At 35.7% G+C, this 21320-nt stretch overlaps 2 protein-coding genes across 2 annotated transcripts; both read right to left on the bottom strand.

Moving 5' to 3' along the window:
* Window positions 1-6653: 6653 nt before the first annotated feature.
* On the bottom strand, window positions 6654-12300 carry LOC104903698 (laccase-4). The gene is made up of 6 exons (XM_010691796.4): window positions 12062-12300; window positions 10669-10820; window positions 9928-10172; window positions 9178-9312; window positions 8146-9075; window positions 6654-7233 (listed from the first exon to the last, which is right to left on the bottom strand). Exons 1-6 carry the CDS (start codon window positions 12164-12166, stop codon window positions 7103-7105), a joined length of 1698 nt encoding a protein of 565 aa, XP_010690098.1. The 5' UTR covers window positions 12167-12300; the 3' UTR covers window positions 6654-7102.
* Window positions 12301-14325: 2025 nt separating this feature from the next.
* LOC104903703 (sedoheptulose-1,7-bisphosphatase, chloroplastic) lies at window positions 14326-19002 on the bottom strand. The gene is made up of 8 exons (XM_010691809.3): window positions 18802-19002; window positions 17686-17805; window positions 17355-17540; window positions 16747-16828; window positions 16411-16632; window positions 15971-16071; window positions 15792-15863; window positions 14326-14842 (listed from the first exon to the last, which is right to left on the bottom strand). Exons 1-8 carry the CDS (start codon window positions 18898-18900, stop codon window positions 14561-14563), a joined length of 1164 nt encoding a protein of 387 aa, XP_010690111.1. The 5' UTR covers window positions 18901-19002; the 3' UTR covers window positions 14326-14560.
* Between the last annotated feature and the right edge of the window lie 2318 nt (window positions 19003-21320).

Below are 21320 nucleotides of genomic sequence, written 5' to 3'. Positions count from 1 at the left end.
AAGTATTTGAGAGAGTATAGAATAGAAAATTCTGATTTTCTTCTAACCCTTCACTCATAGGAATCCCAAGGTTTATATAGGAAGAATAAACCTTTCATTGACTAGAGTAGTTAATCCCATAACCCCCATGTTAATCACCCATCAAAGGCCTTTAATCAGCTGATTTAAGGACCTTAAAGGTCATTAAAATGAGGCCATAACATCACAACGGACATAAAACCGTCAAGGCATCTTTTCGCATTCCAAGGCAGAAGACACGTCGCGACTCGCGAAAAAGCTCGCGAGTCGCGAGGCGCTGGTCGCGACCCGCGACACCTGTCGCGACTCGCGACGGTCCACTGGTCGCGACTCGCGACTCCTGTCGCGACTCGCGGCCAGTCTTCTGTCTCCCTTGGTTTATCAATGCGTTTTGCCACTTGATGCACTCTAGTCTTTTGCATACTAGACCTCCTCCTCTTCTAGTACATACCCTTATGAGTTTCAAACCCATTACCCTATAAATGTTCCAACAATCCTCCTCCCATTTATAGGGTAATGTTGAAAAATTTTTCAACTTGCTATAAATCGCAAACACACATGTTCATGCATCATGGAAATATCTAACGATTGAATTTCCATTTAGTAAAAGTAATCTTTACAATAATTTAGATCATAATGATAGACAAAGCTTTGAATCATATAACCATTACAAATTATTGAAGTTACTAATACACATAAACATAAACTAGGTTCTTAAAACCTCCGACACCTATGAAGCCTTGGTGTCCATATCCATTCATAAGCATTCCAAGTCAAGCCTAAGACTTGATGAAGCGGCCAAACTTCTAGCTTACATAGGTAAATCTTTCCGGACATGCTCCTACAATTGAGCACCTTATCAAAGATTTATTAAGAATAAAATTCAACCTCTTTATCATTGTAGCAACAAGCACTAACCTCGGGATGTATTAAACAAGTGCTCCCAACCTCTTAGAGAAGTACTATCCTCCTTGAATTTGAGATCTAACGTTGTATTAGACATCAAATGGAGTTTTCCTTCACCATAGGTTGATCAATAGGCTTAAGACCCATCCCTTTGTTCATTTTGTTCACTAGTTCCCTTGACAACGGTTTTGTAAACGTATCCGCCAAGTTCAAACTAGACCGAACAAAATTAATAGTTATACAACTATTCCTTATCATTTCCCGCACATAGCTATGTCTAACTCCAATGTGCCTTGACTTGCCATTGTAGACTTCACTATATGCTTTAGCTATGGTTGATGCACTATCACAATGGATAGCAAGCGGTGACATTGGTTTCACCCATAAGTCCACCTCACTCAACACATTCCTTAGCCATTCCGCTTCTTGGCAACAAGAAGCCAAAGCAATGAATTCCGATGCCATAGTGGAATCCGTTATACATGTTTGCTTCTTGGAAGCCCATGAAATGGCACCTCCTCCAAGAAGAAACACCCAACCACTAGTGGATGAATAATCTTCCTTATTCGAAATCCAACTAGCATCCGAGTAACCTTCTAAGATAGAAGGTTCTCTATTGTATGTTATGACATAATCCAAGGTCTTATTCAAGTACCTTAACACTCTTCTCAATGCTTGCCAATGCAACATACTAGGATTACTAGTATACCTACTGAGCTTGCCAATAGCAAAGGCTATATCCGGCCGAGTGCTAGTCATAGCATACATCAAGCTTCCAATTAAGCTTGCATACTCCAATTTCGAGTGCTAGTCATAGCATACATCAAGCTTCCAATTAAGCTTGCATACTCCAATTGTGAAATTGGAGTACCACTACTCGGAACCAAGTGAATACTAGGATCCATAGGAGTAGCAAAATGAGTCGAATTTGACTCATTATACCTCTTGACCACTTTCTCAATATAATGAGATTGTGATAAAGAAAACGACCCTTTCCCTCTTATTATTCTAATACCTAGAATAACATCCGCTTCACCCAAATCTTTCATGGAGAAGCTAGAGGAAAGGAAGACTTTGGTCTTTTCCACTTGTTCCAAATCAGTCCCAAAAATAAGCATATCATCAACATATAAGCAAATTATAACTCCTTTACCGTTATTATCAAATTTGCTATATACACACTTATCGGACTGATTTATTTTGAACCCACTAGACAACACAACTTCATCAAATTTTTGATGCCATTGCTTAGGTGCTTGTTTAAGACCATACAAAGATCTAACCAATTTACAAACTTTAGTTTCTTGACCTTTAACCACAAACCCTTCAGGTTGATTCATGTACACTTCCTCCTCCAATTCACCATTAAGAAAAGCAGTTTTTACATCCATTTGGTGAATTACTAGACCATGAATCGCAGCTAATGCTATCAATAGTCTAATAGTAGCTATTCTAGCTACTGGAGCATAAGTATCAAAGTAATCGATACCATATCTTTGCCTAAAACCTTGGACCACTAACCGGGCCTTATGTTTTAGTATGGTTCCATCGATTTTCTTTTTCCTTACAAAAATCCATTTACAACCTAGGGGTTTGCAACCGGGAGGTAAATTAGCTAAAATCCAAGTGTGATTACCCATTATAGAATCCATTTCATCATTCACTGCCTCTTTCCAGAAAGCAGAATCATGAGACTTCATAGCCTCATCAAAGGACCTAGGATCCTCCTCCATATTGTAACAATATGAAATTTGAGTCGAAATTGACTCCCTTGACCCTTCAACTAAATATAGTTGAAAATCCGGTCCAAAAGATTTCTCTTTTCTAATTCGTTTACTTTTCCTAATTTCCGGTGTTGTAGTATCATGATCATTTGCAATGTCATCTACAACATTGGAACTAGTACTAGGTAACATGTCCTTTGGTCTTGGAATCGATGAGAATCTAGTCTCATCAAATATTGCATCCCTTGACTCTATCACGGAGTGAATAGAGACAAAGTCATTGGGCTCAATGACATAAAACCTATAGGCTTTGCTATGTACCGCATAGCCTATAAAAATGCAATCAATTCCTTTTTCACCTAAAGTTTTCCTTTTAGGTTCCGTCAATTTGACAATTGCCCTACAACCCCATACCTTAAGGTAATTGAGATTAGGCTTTTTATTACACCAAAGTTCATAAGGGGTAGTCTTATTCCTTTTATTAGGAACTCGATTTAAATGTAACATGCAGTTAAAATTGCATCACCCCAAAAACCGTCATTAAGACCCGAATTAGAAAGCATGGTATTAACCATTTCTTTTAGGACCCTATTTTTCCTTTCCGCTATACCATTACTTTGAGGTGAGTATGGGGCGGTTGTTTCATGAATTACACCAATGGAACTAAAATAACTTGGATTATAATATTCACCACCCCTATCCGTTCGAAGTCTTTTAATCTTTTGATTAAGTTGGAGTTCCACTTCGATTTTAAAGGTCTTAAACTTTTCTAGTGCTTCATCTTTAGTAAATAATAAATATATGTAACAAAACCTTGAAAAATCATCAATAAAAGTTACAATATATTTTTTATTTCCTAAAGAAGGTGAACTATGAAAGTCACACAAGTCACTATGCACCAATTCAAGCAATACCGTTTGTCTAGTCACACTAGGATAAGGATTTTTTGTAATTTTATTTAGCACGCAAGTGTGACACTTCTCTAACTTTAAATCGAAAGGAGGTATCAACCCCATTTTAGACATGTCATATAATCTACGATAATTCACATGACATAAACGATTGTGCCATAGAGAAGAAACATCAAGCATGTAAATAGAACTAGTACCAATTTTATTATCAATACTAAATTTAAACATTCCATTACAAAAGAAACCTTGTCCAACAAAAATACCACCCTTGGAAAGTACAAATTTATCCGACTCAAAAACAACTTTAAAACCATACTTATTCAAGAGACCTCCTGACACAAGATTCTTCCTAACTTCCGGTACATACACAACATCCCGGAGAGTTAAAGTCTTTCCCGAGGTTAACAATATTCTACTTGGCCTATCCTCTAGCCTTTACCGTAGAATCATTCCCCATATACAAGATTGGACCATCATCCAAATCTTTCAAAGACTTGAAGAAATCCTTGTTATTGCACACATGTCTAGAGGCTCCCGAATCTATCCACCAAGAATCATCAACCTGCACACACATAATTTCAGAAATCATAGCAACAAAATGCATTTCTTCAATTACATTAACATGTGCATTGTTACCTTGGTTTTGAACAACACTAGGTTGTGTGTTCTTTGTCTTCTTCTTGTTGTTAGAAGGACAATCCCTCTTAAGATGAGGACCATTGCATATCCAACAAGAGAGGGTCTTCCTCTTCTTGTTTGCAACATTGGTTTTGTTATTGTTGTTGTTGTTGTTGTTGGATTTCTTGGTCTTACTAGACCCACCAACCTCTACCAAATTAACGGTAGATTTAGGAATACTAGGAGTAGTATCCTTAACCCCATCTTGAGCCCGGATCCCCTCTTCAATACGAAGATGAGTTCCTAATTGCTCCATGGACATGTCTTCCTTTTTATGTTTTAAAAGATGTTTTGTATCTTTCCAAGAATTTGGTAATTTGTCAATGATTGAGGCAACCGCAATTGCCTCATCCATCACCATACCATGTGATCTTATTTGGTTCAAAATATGATGAACCTCATGGAATTGCTCCATAATAGGCCGATCATTAGTCATTTTAAAAGAATTAAAATTACTAACAAGGAATTTCTTACTTGAAGCATCTTCCGAAATGTACTTGGCCTCAAGAGTATCCCAAAGTTCCTTTGCACTCTCCACATTTTGGTAGAGATCAAACAACGGGTCGGTGAGAGAGTTGAGAATATGACCACGACAAATGTAGTCATCATTCTCCCACTTGATCCTCTTCCTAGTAGTCTCAAGAGGCTCTTCCTCTCCATCTTCCGGGAGTGGTGGCATAGGAGTTGATAAACATACACCACATTCAAGCGGTCAACAAGAAGTGCATCTTCTTTTGCCACCTCGATACCACCCCTCGAACTTATCCAACTTTTGGAAGTTCATAGTCATGTCCTTGAGTGATTGAGCCATATCCGAAAAAGGGAAATTTAAACTAATAGATTGTTAGATGTGTGATCAAAGAGAAAACCGGATATCCACTCCAAGGCACGGAAACTACGCTTTCCTATTAGTTTAATTTCGCCCCTCTAGGATCACCGGGTTAACACGAAATAACTAATGAGATACAATGGAGAGAAACAATCCACTTAGATGATCTTCTAAGTGAATCAACAAGAACTTGTGTTTTGTGTTTGTGAAGAACACTCAAGAGAAGATTGCAAGTTTTCTCTAAGCTAAGCAAGAAGTATTTGAGAGAGTATAGAATAGAAAATTCTGATTTTCTTCTAACCCTTCACTCATAGGAATCCCAAGGTTTATATAGGAAGAATAAACCTTTCATTGACTAGAGTAGTTAATCCATAACCCCATGTTAATCACCCATCAAAGGCCTTTAATCAGCTGATTTAAGGACCTTAAAGGTCATTAAAATGAGGCCATAACATCACAACGGACATAAAACCGTCAAGGCATCTTTTCGCATTCCAAGGCAGAAGACACGTCGCGACTCGCGAAAAACTCGCGAGTCGCGAGGCGCTGGTCGCGACCCGCGACACCTGTCGCGACTCGCGACGGTCCACTGGTCGCGACTCGCGACTCTGTCGCGACTCGCGGCCAGTCTTCTGTCTCCCTTGGTTTATCAATGCGTTTTGCCACTTGATGCACTCTAGTCTTTTGCATACTAGACCTCCTCCTCTTCTAGTACATACCCTTATGAGTTTCAAACCCATTACCCTATAAATGTTCCAACAGTTAGCGGGTAAGGAGTTATTTAACAACTTTTACAAAAAAATTATGCCATAAAATACATAGTTGTATAAATTTTTCAACTAAAAAAATTTAATAAAGTAAGTAAATAAACATGTGTAATTGACAAAATGGATGATGGATGGGTGTTAAGCGGGTGATGGGTCAGTTGACGAATGGAAAAAATCTCACCCGCCACCCACTTTTCATCTGTTTATTTCAGGTTTTCACCCACTTAATAAAAGCGAGTTATATTAAGCGGATAATGGATGATCCATCATCCATTTTCATCCCTACTTGTAGAGTTTGATACTACTTGATATCTTGATATCGTTACCTCTAAGTCATGGTATACAAAGCTTACTACTAGACTAAGTATATGACTTGATTCGTAGACTAAGTCTATGACTTGATTCGTCGGGATCATAATAGATAAAATGATTGTTTGGTACTACTATATATTATGAGATAGTATACGACTATCACAAGTTATATAGATGGTATTACCACAAGTGAAGCGATGCAATGATGGTGGAGGAAATGTGGTAATTAGGGTAATGAGTAAAGGTGGTTGGTGGTTGGTGGTTGATGTGTGGTGTGCGGGTGGTGATAGTTGATAGGCTTGCTGTTAATATGGTGTTAGACGTGGTGAAAGTAATTAACTATGTATTGTAAGTGAAAATATAATATTAAGAGTCTGTTTAAGTAGCCAACTTAAGATATGATGAAGGAAGCTGAGTTCTAATATAATAATAGTCGTGTATGTGGGTACGGTTGAGTTTTGACTTTAGAAGTAATGGTCAAATATTTGAACGTTTGACATACGGAACATTTATTATGAAGTTTCAAACAATTTCATTTATTGGAGAGATATGTAGCAAACTTTATGCCTATACAAAAGCAAACAAAACAGAACCAAAAGGGATGGGGTTGTGTTGTTTTGTCCTAAAACATTGCACAAATTTACATAACTTAGAAGAAAATCTAGAAATAAAAAAAAATAAAGCACTGCCATATTATCTTCTTTCAGTTTTCTTCTCCTAATGATGCACTTTGAAGCTGCTTTGCAGTTTGAAGTTGGGAAACCAAACTTCTCCCAAGAAATTAAATCACTCATATAGTAAATTATTTTATAATAATACTCCCTCTCTTTTGTTGTGTAACAACACAAAAAGTTGAAACCCAAAGTTTTTTTAATAAAGAATCTCCAAAGAATCTTCTCTCTCCATTGAGCATAAGCCAATGGAATCTATGCAAGGATGTCTTTTTTTATTGAACTTTTAACATTTAGGTAGGTCTTTTGGAGGTGGCATGATAGACTTATTTGGTCCATCACCATTCTCTATTAAAAATGCCATCTTTAGTCCCCATGAAGTGTGTACCTCCAGATGACAATGCATAAACCAAACACCTGCACTCACCATTAACAATATTTTGTCAAAACAACCACATTAAATTGTGATTTTGTCATGGTTAATTGTGTCAATGTTTGTGTCTCATATATAATGTGTCCTACTTTAGCATCCACAAAGACAAATCAAACAAGATTCATGGTTCGGCTTGAACAGTATCATATCATGATGACATACTTTTTTCATGTTGAATCGTGTGGTGCTACAAACGTGTACAATTTATGCTTTGACAATTTTTTAAATCTTGTTTTATATTTTTATCTAAATTTTATTGATTTCCTACGTATTAATTAAATTGTTGACGTGAGATTTATATCTCGAGGCAAACATTTTAGACCATCAGTTTAATTAGGTTCCGTTTGGTTGGGCGTAAAACATTTTCAGTGTAAAATAATTTTCATGGAAAACAATTTACAATGAAAAATACAATTTCAAAATTAGTTTTACGTTGTTTGGTTCCATATAAGAAAAATGATGACATGAAAGGAAAATGAAAGAGAAAGTAAGCAGGTAGTAAGAGGAGTGTACAAGAGAGATAAAGAAAAGAAAGGAAAACAGTTTTTCCTTCATTTGGAAAGAAAAATGGTTTTCCCTCATTGAGGTAGCAATTTTACTCCAAGGGAAAATGTTCTTACACTCCTTTGCAAACCAAATAATGTATAATTGAAAACAGAAGAAGACAGTTTTCCAGGAAAATGTTTTACGCCCTACCAAATAGACCCTTAATCATGTTTGATAGAGTATAAATCTATTCATGGGGCCTCAACCAAAAGCTTAAGCTGATGGTTGAGGCTCCATGAATAGATTTATACTCTAAAGCTTAAGCTAATGGTTGAGGCCTCATAAATAGATTTATACTCTATCAACGTTAGCTGATAGAACTCTATTAGATAGTTGTCATGTTACTATACCTGGATTATCAGCTCGAAATCTGATAGCAGTCCATCCACCAGTAGGTACATCGATTGTATTGCGCTCAACCGGATCGACGAGATTGAAGTTTTTAAAATCCTTAGTAGCATTATAATTGCCTGTACCCATACCAACAACGAAGAAATTAGTCCCATGTAGGTGTAGCGGATGGCTTTCGGGCGCAATGATGGACGTATCTTGTAGCACAACTTGTACCGTCGCATTATAACTTAACCTGTAAACCTTAGTACCATTCATAGTAGCCAAACCTCCAGTATAATTTGCAATAGTATAATCGAAATTAGTAGGAGGCTTCGATGGAAAATCATCTGTAAAAACTCCACTAATGTTGTAGTAATAAGCCTGAAGCAATGCAATACTTGGCATAACAAACGTAACATTGTTAATGTTACCTACGAGTTTACTACCATTTAGACATGTTGCACAAGGGTTAACACCAACACCCGTGGTGAATAGTAGAGAATGATCAATGGTTAAGGGGACTTGCGCGGGATATTTTTTCGAGTTTAGACTTCGAAGTGCATTGCTAAAATTTAATTGAGCTTTGGTTGCGTTGATTGGAGGCATTGTGGTTAAGACAAGGCGCGAGCCAAGTGGACCGCCATTGTAGCGCAATAGGCCATAGTTTGTTGTGTTATCGACAGCTACTGATGGCGCATCCATGAAGGAAGACATGCCAATTAAGTATTTCTTGGAAGGGGATTGATCAGCCTTAAGAAGTGCATTTGTAGTTTGTCCAGGGGCTATGTAGATAGTGTCTGTTACAAATGGTTTTGTGTAGCTTGCATCAACTTCTACCACAGTAAATTTGTGACCAGCAATTCTGAAAAAAATCTCGTCATTGATTGCAGCATTGATAATGCGTAGAAGATAGGTTTTGTTATGCTCAACATGTAGGGTATAAGTACCTGTAAATTATATGAGCAAGGTGATTATGCTGATGTAAATGTTTGAAGAAATTATTTATACTTAGGCAAATTTTAGGGTAGTTGAAAGTAAATTGTTAGTACCCTGAGAAGAGATTGAACAATTCCGAATTGGTCCAGTATATCCATTCATGGTATGTGCATCTGATACATTTGGTGGCATACCAGACAGTGTACCTTGATTAATCACTGCTTCTGTATCTGCTTTCCACCATTCCGCTGCAATAGTTGATAGAAGCAGCAAAATTTAGTTTTTATGAAGTATACGATTATGTTACTTCCTCCGTAACAAAATAGATGCAACACTTTGGCTTTCATGCACGCTTGCTGATGCAGTATTTTGACTATTAATAACTTTGATTGTGTATTAGTAAAAATTATGAGAAGTTTATATTATGAAAGTATATATTGAGACGAATCCAACAAGATAGCATATAGTAACGGTTGATTTTGCCTAAAACTAAAAAATGCATGGTCGAATATAGTAGGTAAATAGTGCAATTTTTTAAGACGAATCCAACCTCTATTATAAAGGGACAGGGAGAATACTAACATCATACAGCATGCAGCATGGTTGTTGTTGGGATATTGGGAAGGTTTAGCAGGTCGAAGGTCATTTTCCAAATTCCATGGAGTATGTATAAAAAAAATGTCAAGTAGTATAATTGTATAAAGATAATGATATCTATCAATATATATTTAGAAACTACTTGCGTGGGGCTATATTGATTCGTACAAAAGGAAGTCTAAAAAATTGAGTGATACTACTAAAAGTAGCTAGTAATATAGAAGATGTGTAAGTCCAAAAATAATAATGTGTTGAAGAGTACTCACCTAACACAATAATTTTTTCTTTGACAGGCTGTGGGAAAGGGTATGGGGTGCCTTTCTTAGGCAGAATAACAATGGCTCCATGCATAGTGGCCCTTAGCCAAGATATATGTGCGTGCCAGAAAAGTGTGCCTCTTTGCCCTATGATGCTGAAGTTGTAAAGATAGCTTTGTCCCGGTTGTATAGGGCATTGTGCTATGTATGCCGGACCATCTGACCATCCTGTTCTAAGCTGCCGTATGCCATGCCTAAAACACGCAGATGTAATACGACGTTAATTATTATATCACAGGCGACATGTTAAAGGGTGCAAATGAGACGAGATAATTAACAAGATACTTGTGTTCAACTCTATCCAAGTTCGACTCGAGTGATCTCGAATCTAACTCGACTGAAATGTTGGCAAGCCGAGTTGAGCAACTTGATACTCGACTTTAAAACTCGTGAAAAGTTCGAATACCTAATTATATACCGCAAAGTACCTAAACTCGACGTGTTTTCTAACTTAGAGTTACTTTTAACCCAAAACATTTGCAAGTTACTCGAAATCTACTCAGTCAAAGCTCAACTAGGTCAAAACTTGATTCGACTCAACTCAAGCTCGACTCGAAATACTAACGAGTAATGAGTCGAGCTAGCCTAAACATGAACTCAACCTGCATCACTTACTCTAATGTGATAGATTTAACTTTGGTAGCATGAAAAAACGATTGTTAGCCTTATTTCAAAGATTTAAAGTCTCACCAATGTATAGTGACATTGTAACTGACATCATTGATGACCTTGACTAGAACATTGTCACCTTCCCTTGCTCGAAGGGTTGGCCCTGGAAATTTGCCGTTGACAGTAGCAATGGGCTTGGTGGAACAAAGCTTTGTGTAGTTCTTCATGACCACCTGTATATGCGTCCACTTGAATTAGTGAGTTACAGAGAGCTTGTTAAATGTTAATTACTTGTATGATACGGCCTTGTTCATTGGGAATTGCTAGAATCTAGAATCAGCACTTAGATATGCTTGAAGAGTATGAAATTTCGTAAAAAGAGTTGTTTTAGATGGATAAATACTACCTCGTGTTTGATATATAGCTGATATTAAATGGTGGTAAGTGACATGAAAATCATATGAAATATTTCAAGGAAAATCCCCTACTCATTAGTCATTATCATAGACAGTATTAGATTTCCCGTCCACAAATATGTGACTTACTTCACGACGAATCGTTCCCACTCAATATATACCACCACTAAAGTGGTGAATGACTTTTATTAAAAGACTTAATTTTTAGGATATATAGACAAGAATTACCATGGTCCATAGACATTGACATAAATATTATCTACGGAAAACTACATATGAATCTACCACCTTACACGAGGGCATAATTAAGTACTATAGCTAGAATTATTATGCATACAAATCCTACTTCCAAGTTCAACAAAAACCTAATTTAGGTGTTGCACTATGTACTCTATCTCGATTTAATTGCTCTAGCCAACATCTACACCATGCCAAATCCAAAAAAAGATGTACTCTTAACTTAAAATTTATTCCTCTTAGTGGCAATGAGATATTTGATGTGCATCACATAGTTAAATGACGTTATGACACTGCTCCACTATAAGCCCCGAATACTCGAGCTACATAATCAACATTTAACAACGAACCGTCTAATATTAATTTCAACATAAATGATCACAATCCAAATTAACAAGTATCAACTTACTCTTAAATTAATTTTAATGCTTTCTTATATTACTACTATTAATACTATTGAGTCCGGGATTATATTTTCTCCACTTCCCCTAGTTATTGTAATACACTAATACTCAATATTATTAAGGGTTGTAACAAACTCTTTGAAGTTATAATGATGCTTTGTTCAACAAAAAAAGACTATATATTTTCTCGTTCTACGACCTGATAACGGGATGAGTCCGAATCTCTAAAAATAAATTGACCATTCCTTTATTAAAGAGAAACCAAAATGGACTAATTCCTTGAAGTAGGAAGTTTCATGAAATTTTGGCTCATTATAATTTCTTATTTTGACAAACACCTATAAAAATAAAACGAATAATTTAATCGCGAAAATCTTTTATCGATGTTATTGTCATCTTATTATGGATGTCACGTACCTTGAAGTTGTAGTGCCTAACCTTGGCCTCTGCCAATGCTGGAAACAATACCATTACTAGAAAAACAGCACGTATCCAAGGTTCCATTGTTGTTTCCCTCAGCATTCCTGTGTTATTGATCCTTCACTCTATATTTTTCTGAACTATAAGCTAAGTTCCTTAATAAGATTTATTTGGTTGATTTAATTATATTGTCTTCAGCACATTTTAAGACTTACTATCTATATACGACCAACCATTAGTGCACTTAATAAGCTGAATGCAATGGTCTGATTCCACGGCATCGTACCATAGATTACTACTGATGAGATGCAATGTCATTTTAATTGGGTAGGTGAATGAATTGCCAATTGTGGTGTGTGCATGTGTGTTTGGTTCTTACTAGACTTGTATAGTTTTCTGCCATTGAGGATTCTTGCATGTTACACAAAGTTGGTATACATCCATAGTATTACCTTTTCTTTAATCGATGTTTACAATCTAAGATTTACTCTACATGCTATCTTGTTGCTATCTAAGCTCCTTTTCTTTTCAGTTTTCGGTTTTCAGTTTATTTTCTTATTTTGTTGAATAAATTAGTCTTTCTTTATGAGAGTTTCTCGAGCCCTGCTATTATGAGGATTTCTGTCTCTTTTAGTGGATGGTATCTTCTCCCTATGAGAATTGTGAGTCTTGTGCGTTTGTTTGTAGGTATGAGAAATTGATTTCATTGGTTGAAGTCCAAGACTATCGACATGAAGGTATTGAAGTTATGATGCGATTAACATTATGAGATCAAGAATTATGTCAAAATAATAGTCAGTTCCATAAATAAGCCGTAAGATTCAGTAAATACAAGGGGTTCGCGCTACTTTGGTCGATCTGGCTCATTTAGTTTTTATATCCAAGTGTACGACTATTCCATTGTATATCCAATGTTATTTTTTTTTTTCATTTAGAACTCTCCATATCGTGCAAATCTTACGCATTTAGAGGTTTCAAATAAGTAATAAGCATTAAGCAAAAAAAAAAGAAGGGTAATGCTATATGCAGCCCTTAGAGTTGTATATAAGCATTAAATACATTTCCTAAAATGGTATAAATTCTTACATTTATGATAAAATCACACATAAATCGATGTAATCAATGCTTTATTTTTCAAAAAAATTCCCTTTTAAGCCTCTTATGTGCAGCCCTTAGGGTTGCGTATAGCTTTTTTTTTTAAAAAAAATAGCTACGAACTTCATACAATTGTTTCTTAGCATGCACACAAATAGCATGCATTTTTTTTCTCACATTTAACAATTTTCTTATGTCTTAGCTTCTTGTCATATCACATTTCGCAATTATAATATGCGCACACATTTAACATTGGAAAAACTGGGAAAGCTTTGCAGTAAAACTATCAAGAATCAATCTCTTCTAGATGTAAGGGTAAACTAAATTAGTTGATCATTGAATTAGTTAAAATTCATAAAAATCCAGAAGTATAATAGTGTAAATTTTAAGTTTCATCACTATAGCACTAAATATTATTGGTGTACGAAAACTGTTTTGTTTGCACTGTTTGTTGAACTGCTTATTTCATGATGTGTACGTTAATTTTACCAATTTGAAGGTTAATTAAACATTCAGATGAGCTAATTAACAGCTTATCTCTTGATTGATCTCTCAAAGCTTCTTAGGTGTTTAATCTTATGTGGCTTGACCTTCTCAATCACTGGTCATAATTCACATTTTTTGTTGTGCAGTTATTTTCAAGAATCAATACTAAGATGGAATTTTCCTAAATTAAGTTAATTTTTAGTAGGATTTTTCAATTGTGTCTCAATCGATTTTGCTTGAATTCTTTGAAGTTAACAGCTTATCTTCCTCGTAATCTGGTTTTCAATTTTCATATGATCTCTTTGGTGTTCATGTATGTACTACTACGAAAGTAACAAGTTAGTGTTAAATTTGTTGAACATAAAACAAGTGGTCGGGGAGGAAAGTTTAAGCAATAGAACTCGCCTATGTTGCTCGGACTCGGGTATCCATGTTCGACACGAGTACGTGTCCAAGTTTTAGACTCGGTTATATTTTGGAACTTTTTCAATTTTTTTGGCCCCCAATGAATTGTCCAAGTGTCCCACCCATGTCCGAGTGTCGAAGATCCGACAAGGGTACTTGAGGTTAAAATGAATTTTTAAGGGTACTTTAAAATACACAAAAAGATAATGGTTTGATTGAGCTAGACAGTCTGACTGAATATCATATGTTGGCAATATAGCTTTACAAATCACAAGTCACAACAACAACTACAATGCATTTCTTTTTCTTTTTCTGGAAAAGAAGTATAGTAATTGTACATGAACTCATTTCCTTCAAGAAAAATGTATTTTTACTTCGTTTTTTCATTATCATGAATATGATCCATATGCAATAAGAAATTAAGCAAAGCTGCAATGCAAATAGCCATATAATTAAGGCTAAATTATAGACAAAAAGGGGATATTATTAATAATAGAACATTTAACTTAGTTAAACAGCTGCTCCAACAGGAACTGGCTCCTCTAGCCTAGAAGATCCATATAGTGTCTTCTCGAACCGAATGATCTCGTTCTTGGACCCGTAAGCAACTTGGGTTCGGTCGTCGAGGTTTTCGATCACCTTGTCCAAGATAGATTGGGTTCCATCACTGCTGTAACCACCAGCCTTCTCAATCAGAAGTCCTAGGGGAGCTACTTCAAACAACAGCCTTAGTTTTGCCTTGGCTGAAGGTGATGCTACATTGGTGAATATACCTTTCTCCTTCACTATGAGCTACACACATGAATATTAGTTACATGTTAGATAGCTCCTGTGACACATTAGGAGTAAGGTTATAAGTGTGCTTGGAAGTTGTCATATTAATCTACATCAAAGATCATTAGAGAATTTGAGGGAAATAAGTGTCTAAATAACAATATTGACCTTTACTTATATGAAAAGGCTAGATGGAAAAGTTCATTGCGCATAAGAGAGGGGATTGGTGATTTGGTGTGACCATGTGAGGCCCACATCAACGTCTAGATGGTGCACACACTTGTACATAGAGCATGGTGCACACATGACATTTATATGGCTAACAAGTCAAATATGGATGAATATCAAGCCAAATGAACACATGTACATGGATAACAAGCTAAATGAACATATGTACATCTGGGTTGGTACATATTCATTGGTATTGGTCTTTTTGTTTATAATTTAGTCCTTCATGTTTATCTCGTGTATGGTTCTCATCCTAGTGACGCATGTATGTACTAATTTGGGCAAATCCCTCCCCCCTAACCTGACGTGGATAATTGTTTTTCATTTACCCTCGCTCTTCCCTAAACAATTAAACAGAAACTACTATTATTTGGTGGATGTAAACTTACTAATTTGATTGAAAGTAATGTGAGAAATTACATCCAAATCATACTACTTTTGCCAACCTACTTAGTTAAATGTCTTCCTTTTCTTTCCAATACTCTTCACAATCTGACTAGCTAGTTGTAGTAAATATAATTCAGATGTCAACATAGTAAGTACTACTAGTAATTATAATTTTCAAATTTTTTTGTTGTTACTACCTTTTCAAATTTTAGTTGTCTATGTAAGTTTAAATTACACTATCAACGTGACACTTAATTCCCGACAGAAGGAGTTCCAACAAAGATCATGCGTAATTTAAACTCACACTCCGAGCACACTTCAATAATTGGAAGGAAAAGGATTAGTCCAAAACCTGGTTAACATCAGGAACCATTCCTCCTGTGTATCTCAATGTGTATTTCTCTCTCACATAATATTGGATCAGCTGAAAAAATAAATAACAACATTAGGTCATAAAATGAACACATTTAAGAACATGATCAATTGATGATAAATCCAAATGAAAAAAAAAAGTCAGGATAGATCAAAAACCTTGTCATATTCAGCATTATCAGAAGTGGCTCTCAAATTTCCAGGGCAGAACAATTTTCCTTCATTAATTTCTGTTGTTTCCTTTACATGTTGCCACTTTCCTAATCACCAACAAATATGTTACAAAGATATAACCAAAAACAGGGGATTTGAAACAGAACAAAAAAACAGGGGTAACATTAATCTTAGACACCAAAACATAGTACTAGTTACTAGTAAAACAAATGATAGAAATAGTAATGGCCCGTTCGGCATCATCGGTATTATGAATATAAAAGTCATATGATATAAGAACTGAACATAGCCTAAAAACTGGAAACTACTTTTTCTGATTTCCATATTTTTGTTTTTGATTTTTAGAAAAAATTGAAAACTGAAAACAAAAAACGATAACGAACGAGAGCTCTTTCTTTCAATTGGTTTTTATGAAAAAGGCTAACCTTCATCAAGTAGAAGAAACTCATGGGTGCCAGGGAAGTCTTTAAGTGCCAAGACATAAGTTGTCCTAGGACCATAAATACCCATAGCAGCTGCCACTTGATCTCTGCCTGTTACACCAGTTAGCTTGTCACCTGGCCAAACCCCAAATATGGTGCCTACTGAGAAATTTGTATCGACGATGCTCGAGCCATCGAGGGGATCGAATGCTACGCTAAATCCGCCTGTTTTGTTTCGAAGTATCATGAAGTAGAAGTTCAGACTTTTTTTTTTTACTATGAAGCAAATTAATTCAATGAAATACTTGAAATGGTTGATGACTAGCTAGGCTAAATAACCTTCAACTGGGCCTCCCATTTCTTGAAGCTCAGGGACTTCTTCCGAGCAAGCATACTTGCAGACATGTGAGTAATTTAGTGCCTGCATTGGAAGATATATATTCTATTAGTTTCATCCAGGATATTCTTCAAGTGTAACCTATCATCTTTATCTAAACTGATAGAGTATAGATCTATTCCTGGGGCCTCAACCAAAAGCTTAAGCTGATCGTTGAAAGCTTAAGCTGGTGGTTGAAAGCTTAAGCTGATGGTTGAGGTCATCATAAACCATTAGACCACAATCTCTAAGTGTAAAATTTGTATGAGTAAATCTCAAATTAGATGGTGTTACACTAACTTATTGTTTTGTTCTTTGGTATTTAGATAGCCGAAAATGAGTAAGATGTACATAATATTACACCCGAAATACTAAATCACAACCACAATAAACTTTACTAGACGGTCTCATTCAAGATTTTGCCATTTTACATGTAGATTAAGAACTTCCCTCTGATAATTTCTCATTTGCAAGTATCTCATTTGATCATCATTAAGCTTGCTTCAATCTAAGTTCATAAAACTAATAAGGACATGGCGAAAATGAGTGAAAATTTCGAAAGGCTAATAACCTCGAAAAGGAGTTTATCAGCAAGCACATCAATAGCAAGTTGTTCATCCCCAAAAGTGTTAATACATTGAGTTCCTCCACATGAAGCTGTCCTGACTTTAAAGCCAATAGTCCTTAATGCTTCTCCCATGCACATCAGCAATCTAATTAGTCCTTTGTCTGGGGTTGCCTTTGCTAAGAACTCTTCCTGCATTCATCATTATATAGTCCATTGCGAAAACAAAAGAACCATTAATCAATCTCAAGTTTCAAGATACATCTGATTTAACTACATAAACTAGTTCGCACGCATAGCGTGCATATAAAGCTAGTGTAAATTAATTCAAACTTACCAAACTGTCACCAAGTTCACATTTGGTTACAAGGGAAGAGTTCTTTGCCTTGATCACCTTGAATGATGACTTGGTATTCATCCGCAATGAGTCTCCAAAGAGTGAGCTTGATTTTAGACTCTACATAAAACATTAGATATGAGTTCCTGCAATTTCTATATAGGTCTATATTTAATGCAGTAGCCAAAAATAAAAGTGTAAGTTCATCCAACTGCTTGAGACTAAGTTCAGATAAGGGCCAGTAATTCAGTAAAAGCATATGAGAGCTACAGAACTTCGATTTCTAATGGTTGAAGTATGCCTTGTATTATCTGGCGCTAGGATTAACCAAGCACGGAGTCTCGCTTTTTGGTATATGTAGTTCAGTATACAGTTTCTATTTTGGGTTTGATTTTCGCCCATTCTGTTTAGGATGATTAGAAGGGCATTATATAAACCGTATAATTAACTTCTACCTTTATTATTATGTAATTTGTATTCTCCTCCTAAAGATTATAAAATATTTCTCATCTGCATTAAATGGAGCTAACACATTGTTAATGAATCACGTTAATTCTTGTGTCGGGTTGTTCTTTAATTCTTCATTGCTTTATTGCATCTATTATAACACTAACTAAAATGAATGTTCAATATTGAGCCCGGCTATTCGGAGAATTGTTCACCACTAACCATGTAAAGAGGGGTATTTTGGTAAATTCAACCTAAAATGGCGCTACTAATTTTTCATCCGGTCGAAAACAAGTTCTCTAATTCACCTTTTTCTTCTCACTGAGAGCTAATAAATTATTCAGAAGATTATTCAAGTGAAAAGAACGACATACTTTACTAAAACCCTATTACATGAGCACACACATTTATATATATCTTTCTCCGTTTCATAATACTCGCTGCATTTTTCATTATCACATTACTTGCTATACTTCCTTTTTGGGCAATAAACTCTCTCTATTTCTCTCCTCTCACATGGGTCCCTTTTCTTTTTACTCTCTACTTCTCTCTTCTCCAATTGCCTAGTAATCCGTAAATTGAGAAGTGTAGCGAGTAATATAAAACGGAGGAAGTATATCTGTATATGTATGTATATAATTGTAACATAAATCTTGTGCCATCGCATACCTTGAGGTTGAAAGATGAAGGCAAAAGGGCAGATGAGTGCTGAGATGAAACTTTAGGGAGCAACATGCTCCTAGAACAACAAGCAATGCTAGTCTCCATAGTTTGTTGCGTGCTGTGAATTGTGATGTGCGAGAGAATTTGCGTTATTTTTTGGTAGCACGAACTAAGGAAGGGAATGATAGTGTGAGTGAAGTGAACAAGTAAGATTGTAGATAAGCAGTTAATGGGTTTTTGCCACGTGGCAACCTTCTAAAAAAGATAGATTAAAAAGCTGAAGGATTGAGTGAATAACCATCTCTCAAATTTTATGTGGTTATGGCCATATGTTTAGATGTGTGATCTTAGTTTTCATGTTCAAGGTGGACCCTTATGAGTTTCATTTCAGATCTTTCTGATCCATATGATTGAGGTCCAATTTTTGTTTGTTTATGTATGATCTTTATGTAAATATCCTTGGGATTTTGATTTCATAATTTGCTATTCATTTTATTGGAAAACGAGTAAAATGAAAAATATAATCTATATAAATATATTAAAAGACGTTTCTAAACAAGGAACGGTGTCACGTGACGCTTTTTTTAAAGGAATTTTAGTTCGTGTAAGTATCGAATCCATGTACAAGAAAAAAAAATTAGAAATTGCATTGTATAGGTTGTGATTCCATGCAAGTTCATATACTAAAATTCTTACCACTCGACCAAGTTGTATTTTGTGTTATCATTTTATGTATAATATTAATAAATGAAAATTTTCCTTATTCGGAGCATAGCCCGAACCTAATAACTAGTTATTATTTTTAAAATGGTAATTGATGGTGATGGAAATTTATGAACAGTTAGGACTTGTAGTATTTGAGAATGGACATGTTTTACTATAAATAGTGTTGGTAAGACTTGTTTTACAAAGTTACCTATCCAATAGGTTATATAATTGAACAAAAATTTACTTTTACGGCACGTAATTAGTTAATCTGTATTGTTTAGGATGTTATATGGAAATCTATATATTGAATCACAAATTGAAACCAACATTTATTTCTAAATGCTCAATTTTCAAAGTTATAGACATTAGTTTGCAAGACCCCTTTATTTTATTATCGATGATAGTGGAGTACTTATCGTTCAAAAAAATTTGGCTTAGATAAAGAACCATAAGACTTGTAAGATATATTACTATATTCTTTTTCAAGATGTACGCAAATCTCATTTGCCAACGCTTTTTAAGTACCTTGGGCTTTCAAGGACTTGACCATGGACAAAGGACTCAAATTGGATTTGGGCTAAACTTTAAGTCCACATGTTTATTATGGACAATTGGACATGAGCATGAGTTGGATAAGTCTTTCTTTTCTGTTTGAACTATGGCCCAACATTCTAAAATCCAATCTATCTACACTCCCTCTATCTGTCTATCTATACTAAAATATTAAAAAGAGTTATTAAACAAGTAATTATTACGTAGCACTATCTGTTAAAGTATTTAGTTTATCTAAAACACATACAATAAAAAACTAGAAATGTACTGTACAAGATTTGATCTCGTGACTTCAAATTATATACTAAAATATTAACCATTAAAACAAGTAATGTTTGGTGTTATAATACACGCTTTCGTACTTTCTCGTGGCCCTAGATCCGGACGACACGTGGTGCCATCTAGGGACATGGGATGTCATTGGAAAGGAGTCAAGTGGCTTGAAACAAATATATGGATGTATTTACGTTAATTTTGAGACAATTTTAGGTTTCATTAGAAATTAACAAATGCGATGTTCAAAGGCATTTCGAGGCAATGCAAATGGTGCGAAATGCCCGCGCAACGTTACAAGTCACGTCAACTTCCCTACGAACGTTTCGGGAGAAAATGTGATTATGTCCGGAGAAGACTAAAAATGCCCCAAAAACAGCCAATATTGAAGGTCATAAATACACGCTTTCGAACTTTTCCAAGGCCAGAGCTCCAAACGCCACGAGATGCCTCCTAGGGACCTGGGAGGTCATTGGAAAGGAGTCATGTGGCTTGGAACGAATATGTGGATGCCTTTACGTTCATTTCGAGACAGATTAAGGTTTCACGAAAAAATGAACAAATTGGGTGTTTAAAGGCTTTCGAAGCAAAACAATGATGTCAAGCACCAGCGCAACGTTACAAGTCAATTCGGCTTTCCTAAGAACGTTTCGAGGGAAAATATTGTGAGGCCCGGAGAAGTCCAAAAATGTCCCAAAACAACCAAAATAGAAGGTTATAATACACGCTTTCAGACTTTCCCGGGGTTCGAGCTCCGGATGCCGCGATATGACTCCTACGGACACGGGAGGTCAAGTTTAAGGAGTCATGTGGCTTGGAACGAATATGTGAATAATTTTATGTTCATTTCGAGTCAGTTTTAGGTTTCATTAGAAATGAACAAATGGGGTGTTTAAAGGCTTTTCGAGGCAATTCAAATGGTACCAAGCACATGTGCAACCCTACAAGTCACGTCGGCACTCCTAGGAATGTTTCCGGAGAAAATCTGACCA

Source organism: Beta vulgaris, chromosome 2 (assembly GCF_026745355.1).
Source record: "Beta vulgaris subsp. vulgaris cultivar EL10 chromosome 2, EL10.2, whole genome shotgun sequence".
Lineage (NCBI taxonomy): Eukaryota > Viridiplantae > Streptophyta > Magnoliopsida > Caryophyllales > Amaranthaceae > Beta > Beta vulgaris.
Note: the sequence above shows the minus strand (reverse complement) of the source record. Positions and strands in the feature narration are given on the sequence as shown.